Raw genomic sequence first — 12,502 nt, forward strand, 5'->3', positions numbered from 1 at the left:
ACACCTGCTCACCACACACGTGTGAGAAACTTAATGAAACCTACAGACGAGGAACAATTGTAACTTCTGAGGCAAGCTAGAGGTCAGAAGTGGCCACCAAATTGCCTAAAATAAAGGAAATGTTTTAGCGAAAAAAGGGTGGGAGAGAAACAAATCAACAAATTATAGTAAAACATACGTTTTTGGAGAATCAGCCTGAAAGACCGGGTGTCAAAGTCTGAATAGGTCAAGAGTACAATAGATGGACCAATATCAATTGGAAGGTGGGGGTGGTACAAGCGAGCTGGAAACCCCAGTAACACGTTGTGATGAGTACGAAAGAAAAATGCATGTCCTACCCATGTATCACTTGGTATAAGCAGAAACGGTGGCCACTTTATTTGCAAATGACCCTATTTCCAAATGATGATGCACCTTACAATGACTGCAGTGAAGAACAACGGAACAAGAAAACATGATTACTGAGGTCTATTACATTAACATCTCCTAAAAATGCTGAACTATAGCCTTCTCATGGGACGCCTGAGCCCTGTTCTCACCTGTTTCACAAACTGTCCTCAGCCAGCTCCTGAGTTTTTCTCCTGTGCGGGGAATGCAGGACTTTGCTTCTCAATTTTTCCACCTTTTTGGTGATGCTGTTCGTTGTTTCAGTCTTGTATGCGAAAAAGAGGGTAGTAGCTAAACTTCTGACCAGACTCCGTCAGGCTTCATAAAGGCAGGTCAATCGCATAGTGGACCTTTCGCGCACTACAAAAAGATCATTTTGCAACAGCAAACAGTGGTCAGTGTTCAGCGATTCTGACATGCTGTGTGGTAGCATGGCAGAATTCTCTAAACTGGTTGGAGAAGCGTAGTGGCTTCTTGTGAAGTCTGCAAGTGTTGGGGCGTAATATCAAACCATCAGAATTTCATTTTTTGAGCTAGCAGGAATAGGGAAATTCTAAATATGCATGCGCCCGGTGCTGCCTTTGCGTAAAGTGAGATTGCTATTTTTGGGGCTTTTCAGGCCTGGTCTGGTAACGATGCTGCTGATTAAAGTCATTAGGTTTAATAAACAAAAGACAAGAAGCCAAAGAAACTTGGTGCTAAATATGGATTTAATTAAATTTTTATGTCTGTCAACATATCCTACTTAGATGAGGATCAGAATTAAATAAGCTTACTACAAGGATCCTTGTTTTAAAACCACACTAAAAGTACACTTCATGTAACATGTTTTAACTAGCACTGGGACTGCAGACAGATGTGGTGAAAGATTCATATATCATGCCATTGACACACATAGATAGCCATGAAGCATTTCACCCACGTTAAAGTACATTCCAACATTTAAGAAGGCCAAAGTGAGAGATTTAAGAAATATAATTGTGAGAATGTATTGACATTTCTTGAAACAGAGACCATTTCAGGTGAGCAACAGCCAAAATAAAGCAATTTTTGGCTTCAGAAGTCTCCCCTCTGAATCGTATCTATGGGCATGGATGCCACTACAAAAGGAAACCTCATCCGGTCTGTCTGGTTTTCCGGCTTGCTTGTTTGGTATAATAAGTATCTGGCGATCTCCTTCATTTTTATCCTCATTGGACTCTTCTCGATTTCCACTACCAGAAGGAACACGAAGTAAAAGCTGATATGCCTCCTCTCAAGCACAGGAGGCACTTTAAGTGCAGCATGGGAAGCTTGACACTGAAGTCTGCACGGGATCATCAAACCATGTGGTGATAAATGGCGCAGACTCCACTGCCCTGCTCGCTGTCCGCAGCCTCAAATCTCACCCTTTCACAACTCGTCACAGGGTTAGGTGAGGTCAGTATCATGCCACCCTGTGGCAAAGTGTGACTGTGTGGAAAGGCTTGGCTCCAGTCCCTGGCCGTGAAGCACCTGGCATTACAAGGCTGAGCCTGAAGCTCCCGAGGGCTCACTTTCATATGGGGGTGCCGGGGTGGAGTTTAGCCTACGAGGCAAACCTTTGCTGAGCTGGTGACCTCACAGCCATCAGAGCAGAGGGCTCCTCAGCCCAGCGAATTGCGATGAATGGCATCTGCCTGCTGATAGCTGCGCATGTGCAGCATCAGAGGAGGTTCAGGAAGAAAGAGCGTGCGACTGAGGTTGAGTGCTTGTAAGTGCTGCCATCGGTGTATTGTTCTTCCTTAGAAAAACATTTTCAGCTGTGGTTAGGAGAATAGTAGAGCGGGCATAGCCCCAGAGCCCATATTGGAAAACCACCCGCGGAAGTTTCTTAGTTTTCTTCCATTTATTGGACCCTTCAGAAATCAACAGCACTGATTGCCTCTTTTTAATCTCACCATTATTGGCACTTAGAACTTTTACTTGTATTACAGAACAACATCCTTATGTTAGCCAAGCTTCCAGAGCTCCAAGACCAACAAGCACATTGATTCTTCACCCCTCCTTCTAATATTGATGAACCCAGTTCCTGAAATAGCAACTTGGGCTCATCTCGACATCTCGGAAGAACATATTGCCATTGTGAGCGTTTATTTAATAGTTTAATATTATGCCAATAAGGCAATACAAAGAATTCATATTCTATAATATACCATAAATTAATAAGGCATCATAATCCTAAAACCCCCATTTCGTGAATAAATGGATTGGTCCTAAATACTCTGTGCTCATACATCTAGAGCAACTCAAAACTACTAGTCATTCAGAAACCACAAACTGGAATTTCCCTACAACATGACACAATCTCATAGTATTACTTTGTTTAATTACTGTAATTAGTTCACTAATGCAGCGTGACTATGAAATTCTAAAAACAGGAAGAGCCTCATCTTATTTTATCAAAGCATGTGCAAAATACAATTTTACGAGGTAGAAACAATGAAGCATATTCACAGTTCATACATCATGTTCTGTAAAATACCGTAAAACTGATAATACATCATGCTACCAAAAACCCCACTTCATGAATAAATAGAATTGTTCGTCAACACTCTGAGTCTACTTCTGTAACTATGAACAACACAAAATGACTAACCATTCAGAAACCAGACAGGAATTTCCCCACAGCATGACATAATCTCATATTATTACATTTTAAAATTAAATCACTAATATGACGGACCTGTAAAATTCTAAAAACAGGGAATAACAACCTCTTCTTATTTTATCGAAAATTATGCAAACACAATTACATGAGATAGAGACAGTGAGGCAGATTCACAGAAAGAGCAACTGCAGCTGTCCTCCCCGACCTGATTAACCAAATTCCACCTCCCATCCCAGTTGACCTTCAATGCCCATTTCCTAATGCTAATTCCTTTTCTATCACTCATTTTACAGTTCCAGCAAATATGGCTGGATGAACCCACCCTAGTCTGACTCCATTAAGTGTAGCAAGTTATCTCTTTTTTGCACGTCTTCTAAGTCACAATTCTTAGAACTTTCTTTTGTCAATCGTTTTACTATTTGTTTCTGATGAAGTACAGGCATACTTTGCAAATATGTCCCTGGTAAAATACAGAGCGAGTCTTTGATAGCTTGGAGGTTGGCTGCCTATTGGCCTGGATCCTTCACAAGAAGATACGATTTAATTATGTGCCTCCTAGAGACATCAGCCGTCTTCGAAAGACTGGCCCAATAATGAAAGATCTTCTGCTTATATTTTTATGTTATATTGTTGAGGCCCAGCTCCAACCTCAAAGCACTGATCACAGAGCCTCTAGGCAAACCAAGTCATCTCTTCCAAATATTAATTTATTTGATCTGCAACTGAGCTATGTTCTTTACTGACAAAACCTAACAACCATACCAGTGGGGTGACCACAGCCCCTGCAGAGCGAGGGGGGGCCCCTGAGCTCCAAGAGGCCCCCTCCGGCACTATGCACGCGTGGCGGGCTCCTCGCCTGAGAGCTGCTTACAGGGTCCCGAGTGTAGAGAGCCCCCGAGTCCCGAGTGTAGAGGGCCCCCGACATGTACTTTGCAGGCATGCCCCCTCAAGTTTCATTACACCACCGAACCATACAATAGTAAATTTGGAATTTTTGCATTAAAGGTCTCTCTTAAAACTTCAAAAGACATGTGCCCCAGAGCGAGATCCAGCCTATATAGAGCACCTGTAATAACCTTGGTTCGAGCTTCCTCATAGTCTATGTGAGCCTTTAAAGGTCAAGTTATATCTAACAGGTAGGCCTAAATATCTATATTCTTTTACCACCTCTACTTGATTGCCACTTAGCCTCCACCTATGCCTGATATTCGGCACTATTCTTTTCGAGAAGACCATTCCTTTGGTTTTAGAAGTATTTATTCTCAGATCATTAGCCTTACAATATTCTGAAACGGGGTTCAGGTGCCTCTGCAGGCCAACTGGCATAAGGTCCAATAGCACTGTCGTCGGCATAATACAGTGACGAAATGGCATCTGCCCCTCATTTAGGTGGAAATGAACAAACCTGATTAGTACTGTCATTGCATCGGCAATATAATGTGAGCAAAGTTGCCAACAAAGTCACCAGCAAGCAATATGAGAATATGTGGCTTATATTCTGTTAGTGGACATCGGGGAAGAATCTGTATCTAATTTGGATATGGATGATGTTTTGTCTTTAATTTCTCACTTAAATTGATACAGGGGACAAAGTAAATTCCTACAAATGTTATCTGGTTGCCATTGTACCATACTTGAACATTCCCAACTATACCCTTCCTCACTGATTGTCTATTCTGTCTCGATCCTCCCATTAGAGCTCCTGCCCCTCATTGGGAATCTAATCTTGTCCTACTCTCTCATGCACAAACCATTTTAACCAATGGCTTCATGTGATACAGATTTTGCCTGGAAAGAACAGACCTCTATTTGGTTTGTCATGTATTCAGTTACATACATGTGCTTCAACAAATGCAGCAAGTTGGCTACTGCGACTGTTACTAGGTGAATAGTCTTCTTTATATAAAAGAGATGAATGAAAATGAGGGGTGAGGGGGTGTTTCTGCTCTTTCAAAGACTCATTTCACTGCTCTCACGCAGATAGTTGTAAGGCAGTGACTGGGCCACTCCCTCTGGACGCGTCTTCAGGCCAGTAGGTTCTATGCAGTGTCTTCACATACAGTGGGCCTGTAAAATGAGATTTATAAGCAGTATGAGGAAGGGAGAGCCTAGCGTCCGAGCAAGGTGAAATGACCCAATTTCAATGGTATTACAAGACCACGCTGTCCCTCCTTCACTACATCCACCAATCCATTCCCTGGTGGCCTACGCTGAGCTTCAGACCTTAGGTTGATAAAGGCATGGAGGAGAAGTGTGTGGGGAGGTTGGTGACATAAAGGTAGAGAACATAGCAGAGGTGTGTGGAGAGACTCGTGCAAGGGGTGTCTCACAACTAAAATGTGAAGTAACGCGTTGGTGTCTTTGAGAAAAATGCCCCAGTCCTGCCTGCTGGGGCAGGCAGATCCTTACCAGTTGTGAAAGAGAGTGGGCGAGATCTAGACTCTCATGAAGGTAATATTTCCTGTTTTGAAAAATGCTGCCCTCCCCTCTTTATGTTTTCACAAGTGTCAAAAAAAATGTGTTTCGTAGTAATGTATTATGAGCTCTCCAACAGTATTATAGACCGATGTTTTAAATATACTACACATATTGCTGAAATGACAAATCGGTTCATTAAAAGGGGTTTACCAAGTAAACTGACCTGAGGACCCAAAAGTTTCCTCTACATTTCAAATTGCCAATGTAGAAGCACCCACATGCACACACTGCAACATCCATAGATACGGACTCACTGACACTGTCTCGGACAGACGGGTATACACGTACATAGACACACACGCACACACAGAGGCGCTGGCAGACACACACACAGCTAATGTCATTATCATAAAATATTTTTTTCTATTTCTTTAATAGTTATTCATATCTTTTTCAGGTTTTCTGTTAAACCAGGATGTAAAGTGTAGCCGAAACATAAACGTGGAGAACTGTGCAATTCCAGCCCTTACTCTTTCTACGTACTACAATGTTAGCATTTTGGAAGTGAGTGATCTTGTACATAAGAAAGCAAATGATTAATATGTTCTTATTTTAAATCACGTTTAATTAACATGTAGTTATTGTTGGTAATGGGAAATCCAGATTGTGTTTGTATTGACATTACTTGTTATCGATAACGTGGCCTGGATGGCAGAGTGCTGCTGGACTGTAGCACCGTGTTATTATTGTGTGGGAACACAACATGATTTAATATAACAGGGCATTACCATTTAATTCGTACAAGATGAAAACAAAACTCTGCAAACATGAATAAGCTTGACGTGGTTCAAGAACCGGCTTTTACTATTGCAACTTAATTGCGTTTGTAGGTGTTATTTGCCCAGTATTAAATGTTTCTTTGTTCAAGAAACTTGAAAAGATGGAAACTAATTTATCCTTGCTAGCACTCAAACTTGTAACCTTCAGATCACAACATGTGTCAGCGGCGAGCGTGGTCGCACTGAGCATCCTGCTGGTGTAATCTCCTGAGCTTGGCCCATTCTCTAGGGATGCTCCAGTTTTTTCCCATGACTATTTTCTTAATATAAATATTTTCATTTTGACGGACTGGAAAGGGTTAACATTGAGGGGTAGCATGGTCGAGTAAGCAATGCGGGGGAGAAGCACATAAAGGGTGAGCACATCATGGAGGGGGCGAGTAGAATTACACGGGGAAAGAGAGCGAGAAAAACGGAGCTTGGCGGTGTGAGGAACAGAAGTGCAGGAGACAGACAACTGGAGAACACATGCACTCCAGCCGAGTGCTTAACCAAAAAGAAACAAGCATTTACAATGCAATGGTTTTGCCTTTGTTAAAGTTAGAGCTATTGGCATTGCTCTTGACATTATTTTTATTTATGTTTTTTTTAACATAAATAAATGGCCTTGTCATTTACAATGCCACTAGCTTTATCTCTCGCAAATGACACACACAAACACACACAGAGCCCCCCCACACACACACCCACACACAGCCCCCCACACACACAGCCACACAGAGCCCCCCACACACACAGCCACACAGAGCCCCCCCCACACACAGCCACACAGAGCACCCCACACACACAGCCACACAAAGCTCTCCACACACACACCCACACAGAGCCTTCCACAGACACCCACACAGCACAAGCAGGCAACAGGGGCACGAAAACGGAGGCACAAGCAGGCAACAGGGGCACACGGAGGCACAAGCAGGCAACAGGGGCACACGGAAGCACAAGCAGGCACAAGCAGGCAACAGGGGCACGAAAACGGAGGCACAAGCAGGCGACAGGGGCACACGGAGGCACAAGCAGGCAACAGGGGCACAAGCAGGCGACAGGGGCACACGGAGGCACAAGCAGGCAACAGGGGCACACGGAGGCACAAGCAGGCAACAGGGTCACGAAAACAAGCACAAGCAGGCAAAAGAGTCCCAAGCAGGAATTGTAATTTAGACGGGGCTGAAGTGGAGAACGGTCCGTAGGGAAGTAGTGCGGCTGGTGCAGTGGTACCAGGCCGAAAGGTGAGAGGGGCTGTCTGCACCCCAGTTTGGACAGTTTCCACTACCTAACAGGGATTGGTGGGAGGGGGGCGTACTTCTTGCTTGCTTTAGGACTGTTACTTCGGGGATGCAGTGCACGCTCTTGCCTGCTGCCCGCTGCCACCGGGACACGACAACAGGCAGGGAGAGGACAGGCTGGGAGAGGGCAGGGAGGGGACAGGCGGGGAGAGGGCAGGGAGGGGACAGGCTGGGAGAGGGCAGGTTGGGAGAGGGCAGGCTGGAAGTGGACAAGCTGGGAGAGGACAGGCTGGGAAAGGTCATGGAGGGGACAGGCTGGGAGAGGGCAGGCTGGAAGAGGACAGGCTGGGAAAGGGCAGGCTGGGAGATTTGGATAAGAATAAAAGATGGTCAAGTTGGGGAGTTTTGCTTTGAAGCTAGTTTTTCTGGTTATAAATAGCTCTATTTCTCCAGTGGATTAATATGTCCTTCTCTGGTACTTTAGCATGAAATGAAAAATGCTTAGTGTTCAACTATTTATTGACCCAATTTGGAACATACAGCTCAATAAATGGAAATATCACATGTTAAAACGTATTGTTGAGATCAGTTCCCTTCTGCAGTAGATATTTACCTGTATGTCTGATGTGATTTTTAAGATGTTTCAAAGCCTGGGCAGGATGAGTGGGTTTCTTTTAGCTGGGACTTTTGTTACAGGAAGCTTGTCAGTATGCTGTATTCTCTGCATGCTTCAAGTAGGAGTGCTGGAGGTTCATGTTCTGAGGGTACAGGAACTCAACAGCCAGCAAAGGGATTGTGTCATTCAAAACATCAAGGTGTGTAAAAGCCTACGTTAATTAAATCAATGTCCTCAGAACTGGACTATCGAGACAACAGCTGGTCTTACTTGTCTGACAGGTAGGACAGCTTGGTTGGGTGAAGAGGGGCAGTGGAGTAGCCGGCTGGACACAGAGCACTCCTTACTGTTTTTCAGGACATTTTTGATTTATGAAAGTATTTTTCAAGTCTGACTGGGGTCTAGAGGAAGAGAATTCCCGGGAAGTAACCCAGAATGTTAAAAAAAATCTTAGATCAATAGAATTTGTTAACAAAACAAGCCTGCCCTGTTTAGAGTTCCACTTCTCCGCTCTTTCTCTAAAGTTATGTTAGCAGATGTTAGTTAAGACATTATAGCTGCAATATTGGAATCACGTACAGCAAGGAAAATGAAATGTGCAATTATGTGAAATAAAGAGATTATTTAGACATCAAATGGGTCGTTCAAACTGACAATATAGCGAAGAAAAACTGATGTTTAGGAGCCAAAGTGTGTTCATATTTTTCATTTTTTCTGGTGGGAACTACAAGAATAGGCATGCAAAATAGGGTAATAATGCACACACAACAGACACAGAAATCGTTTGCTATTAATCACTCGGGTTTATATGGGACTTCCAAAACCTGTTTGCGGAGAGGGCAGTAAAGAAACCTGCCTTCAGGATAAATAAGGCAAAACTACAGAAGATAAACATTGTTTAGTTTCTGTTCCTGTCACTGCCTTTATTGCCACTGAAATTAAGCGTAGTAAGGAGAAGGACAGAGGCCCGAAGTAGCTGCTCCAGGGCCTGTGTGGCCGCTGTGCCTGCGATACTCTGCGTCGTCATTCCTTCTTGTGGTTGCCAGAGATAGGCAACCCTCATTGATGTCTTCATCAGAGTTTGAGAGAGAGAGAGAGACACACAGCACTGGCGAAAGAAGGATGTGCAGAAAGAGAAAAACAGGTATGGAGAAAGAAAGGAAGGATGAACAAGAATCTGACAACGTGAAATACAGAGAGTATCAGCTGTTAAAAGGAAGAAACCAAGATGAGGCACATTTACTGTTCAGTAACCCCAGCATTGCACAGGCCCCTAAGAAATATGTGGGTCCCTGCACTCACTTATTTATTTATGCATCTATCAATTTTAGCAAATTAAACAATGAGAGAAATCCAAACAATTACGTTGCTGTTATATATCAATGATGTTCTGATCTTAGTGACAGGCCTGTGACGTAAATGTCCTTCTACATAGCTCGATTTACAGACAAAGTTAATTTAGGCAGTGATATATTTATGTCCACCTGCTACATTGTGAGTGCCTTGTGGATAATTTGGGCCGGTGGTGGGCACCAGCACTCGTTGGGAAAAGAGGTAAAAAAGGCAAGCAACAAGAGGGAAAGAGAAAAGCTGGAAAACAGTGTTAAACAGAGAAAGCAGGAGCGAGCACAAACCCAAAGAATGCGATAAAGGGACAGGAAACGGCAAGCGGAGGAAGAAAACTGCTTTATGTGGAATCAGGTCTAGGCAGTTGGCAGCCCCAGCATTGTGCAGTTCTGGCAGCTGGCTCCCAAGACAAACCGTGGGCCCCTGCACTTCTTTTCACAAGTTAAGCTCTACTGAGTACACTTACCAGTCAAGCTGCCTGGTCAATCTGGAATCGGGTTTCTGGATGTTTGAATCGGGAGGCGGGAGACCAGCCTTCAAATCGGTAGTCTCCCGCCTGAATCGGGAGGGTTGGCATGTCTGGTCCAGGTTGATGGGCACCGTAGTGAGAAGGTAGACCGGAAGAGTAAAACTTACTTATGCAAATGCATAAACAAGGACCAGTGGATAGCACATATGCCCTGGGTTCTAATACAGGCAAGGGAAGGAATCTTGTCCATGGTTTGGTAGTGAAATAAAGCTACAATTGCGGTTGAGGAGACCCATAGCGCCGGAAGTTCTGCAGAAAAACCTGCAGTTCAGATATTTTCCGCGGACATTTTGTGTCAGTAAAAGCCTGATGGAATATATCTGAGGAAAAGTGTACGGAATATGGGAATCCCTATAGAAACTTCTGCACAAACACCGATTCTTAATAATATTCCCCTTTCCGTAGGTGAAAACCCACGGTGCCCAAATACAGAACCTGTTACGTAAGTACAATTTTGTATGGTAATTACCGGCACGGCATTACCAACTCACTCGTCTGCACAACATGTTATGAGGGCCTACGTTTTCACACGAAACCTGTAACCTTACCGGCTCTGTGGACCCTGAAAGCCGGGAAGTTAGGGATGGCAAATTGTGGGCGTTCCGCGGGCTGTGTGTATCCGTCCCTAATACACAACCCAACCTCCGTGTGGAGAAAGGCGCACGCTGCCAGGAGAATGGGCGCGAAATCTTTGCCAACTTGTCCTTTTTAATGGCAGAAGCGCCTCGTTAGGGGAAATTAGCGGCGCTGTCCACATATTCATTGCACATGCCTCCGAGCAGAGCAGTAACCTCTCATTAATTTGATTGCTGTGTACAATTTGTTTTATTTGGCCGTTGATTCCGCATTAGGGTTTCGCAGAGGGGCGGGGCCAAGGCCTCGCGGGACAGGGGGGCTTCTGCGGCAGAAAAAGAGAAATAAACCAGGTGAATTAGCATTGCCGCCAGGCAAACCCCGTCGACCCTCCACTGAGGGCATGCTTCAGACGTGAGTTTATTTCCTGACTGGAATTACCTCAGGCGGCCCTCGGCGGAGATTATTAACTTGGCCGGGGCTCCCCGCCACGTTGGTTGCCTCCTAGCCCCCAGCGGTGCTGAGTAAACAGTTTTTATTTTCAATCTTGGCAAATGGGGGGTCCCCGGCCTGCTGTGTGTGTCCAATCCGTGGTAAATGAGAGGGGACTCCGTCAGGCATCCATGAAAGGAAAGCCCTTATTGTTTCGGTGACTGTGATGTCGGAGTATTCTGTGAATATGACACGAGGTAAACGGAGGGAGGGGGAGGGGGGGGCGGAAAGGCACGGAGAGCGGGAGGGGGGTCGGGAACGGCCACACACGAGGTAAACGGAGGAGGGGGGGCGGAAAGGCACGAAGAGCGGGAGGGGGGTCGGGAACGGCCACACACGAGGTAAACGGAGGAGGGGGGGGCGGAAAGGCAGGAAGAGCGGGAGGGGGGTCGGGAACGGCCACACACTGACAGCGGGAGGGTGAGGGGCGGGAACAGACACACACACACGGACAAAGCAACAAACTAAAAAACAAAGCACTCACCTGGACATCTTCCGGCAGATCTCTTGCTTCCTGCTCTCCACTCCTCCTCCCGATGACGTGGCGGAGGCTCGGCCGGCTGGGCCAATCCCAGCGCGGCCCTGGCTGGAGGCGGACGGCTGCTTCCTTCGGCTGGCCGGCCTGAGAAGAGGGAGGGAGACGGGCTGCCACGGAGCGGGAGGGAGGGGCTATCGAGCGACTTTTGTGCAATCGTCCCGAGCAGGAAGGCAGAGGCAGGTGCCGGCAATGCCGGACCAGATTCGGGGGCGTTCCCGGCTTTTGGCTGACGTTGCGTGACGTCGCCAAAAGCCAAAGAATCTCGGGAACGCCCCCGAATCTGGTCCGGCATTGACGGACAGGCCCATCGTCCAATGGCTATGCTCCATTTATGGAGCTAGCCAATAAATGACGGGGGCCGTTCCAAACCACACTACAGTTCTCATTAGGTTTTCGCCTGCGCGAAAAAGATGCGCAGAAGCGCATCTTTTCGCCAGGCAAAACCTAAAAAGTAGTGCCTGAAGTGGTTGAACACAAGTGATGCGGGCATGCTCCTGGGAAGGGAGAAACACAAGAAGAGAACGTAAAGCCCACACAAGCTAATGAATAAGAAGCAAGCAAATGAGGGTAACAATAAATCCAACCAGTGGTAAGCAATGGGTAGGAACCAACCAAGGGTAAGCCGACAGTAGGTCTACACACAAATACACAGCTTGTGCTGTCTAATTGGTGAGACCTAAACATTAAAGGCTCCCAGCTTTACCCAAAAAAGCTGGCACTTTCAAAGCTATTTTAAATTTGATAATCCTCTGCACACAAGAAATAATACCGTGAGGTTACCCGATTGAACAGTACTTCATGTTTCAACACATTCTCTGACGCTTGATGAATTTTTATTTGTGAAACCTGCAGGAGGAGCTTATAATCCAATGTTATTGAGGCATCATCAGTTGGATTTTGTTGGGCGC

At 45.5% G+C, this 12,502-nt stretch overlaps 1 protein-coding gene across 2 annotated transcripts in view; it reads left to right on the plus strand.

Annotated features, from left to right (window-relative positions):
* TCTN1 (tectonic family member 1) overlaps positions 1 to 12,502 on the plus strand; it is a 297,848-nt gene that overhangs the window by 74,170 nt on the left and 211,176 nt on the right. For both annotated transcript variants that reach the window (XM_086943021.1, XM_086943020.1), the window contains exon 6: positions 5,892 to 5,998. In XM_086943021.1, coding sequence (XP_086799147.1) covers positions 5,892 to 5,998 — 107 coding nt within the window. The remainder of the gene's footprint in view (positions 1 to 5,891; positions 5,999 to 12,502) is intronic.

This window comes from Lissotriton vulgaris, chromosome 11, assembly GCF_964263255.1.
Source record: "Lissotriton vulgaris chromosome 11, aLisVul1.2, whole genome shotgun sequence".
Classification (NCBI taxonomy): Eukaryota; Metazoa; Chordata; class Amphibia; order Caudata; family Salamandridae; genus Lissotriton; species Lissotriton vulgaris.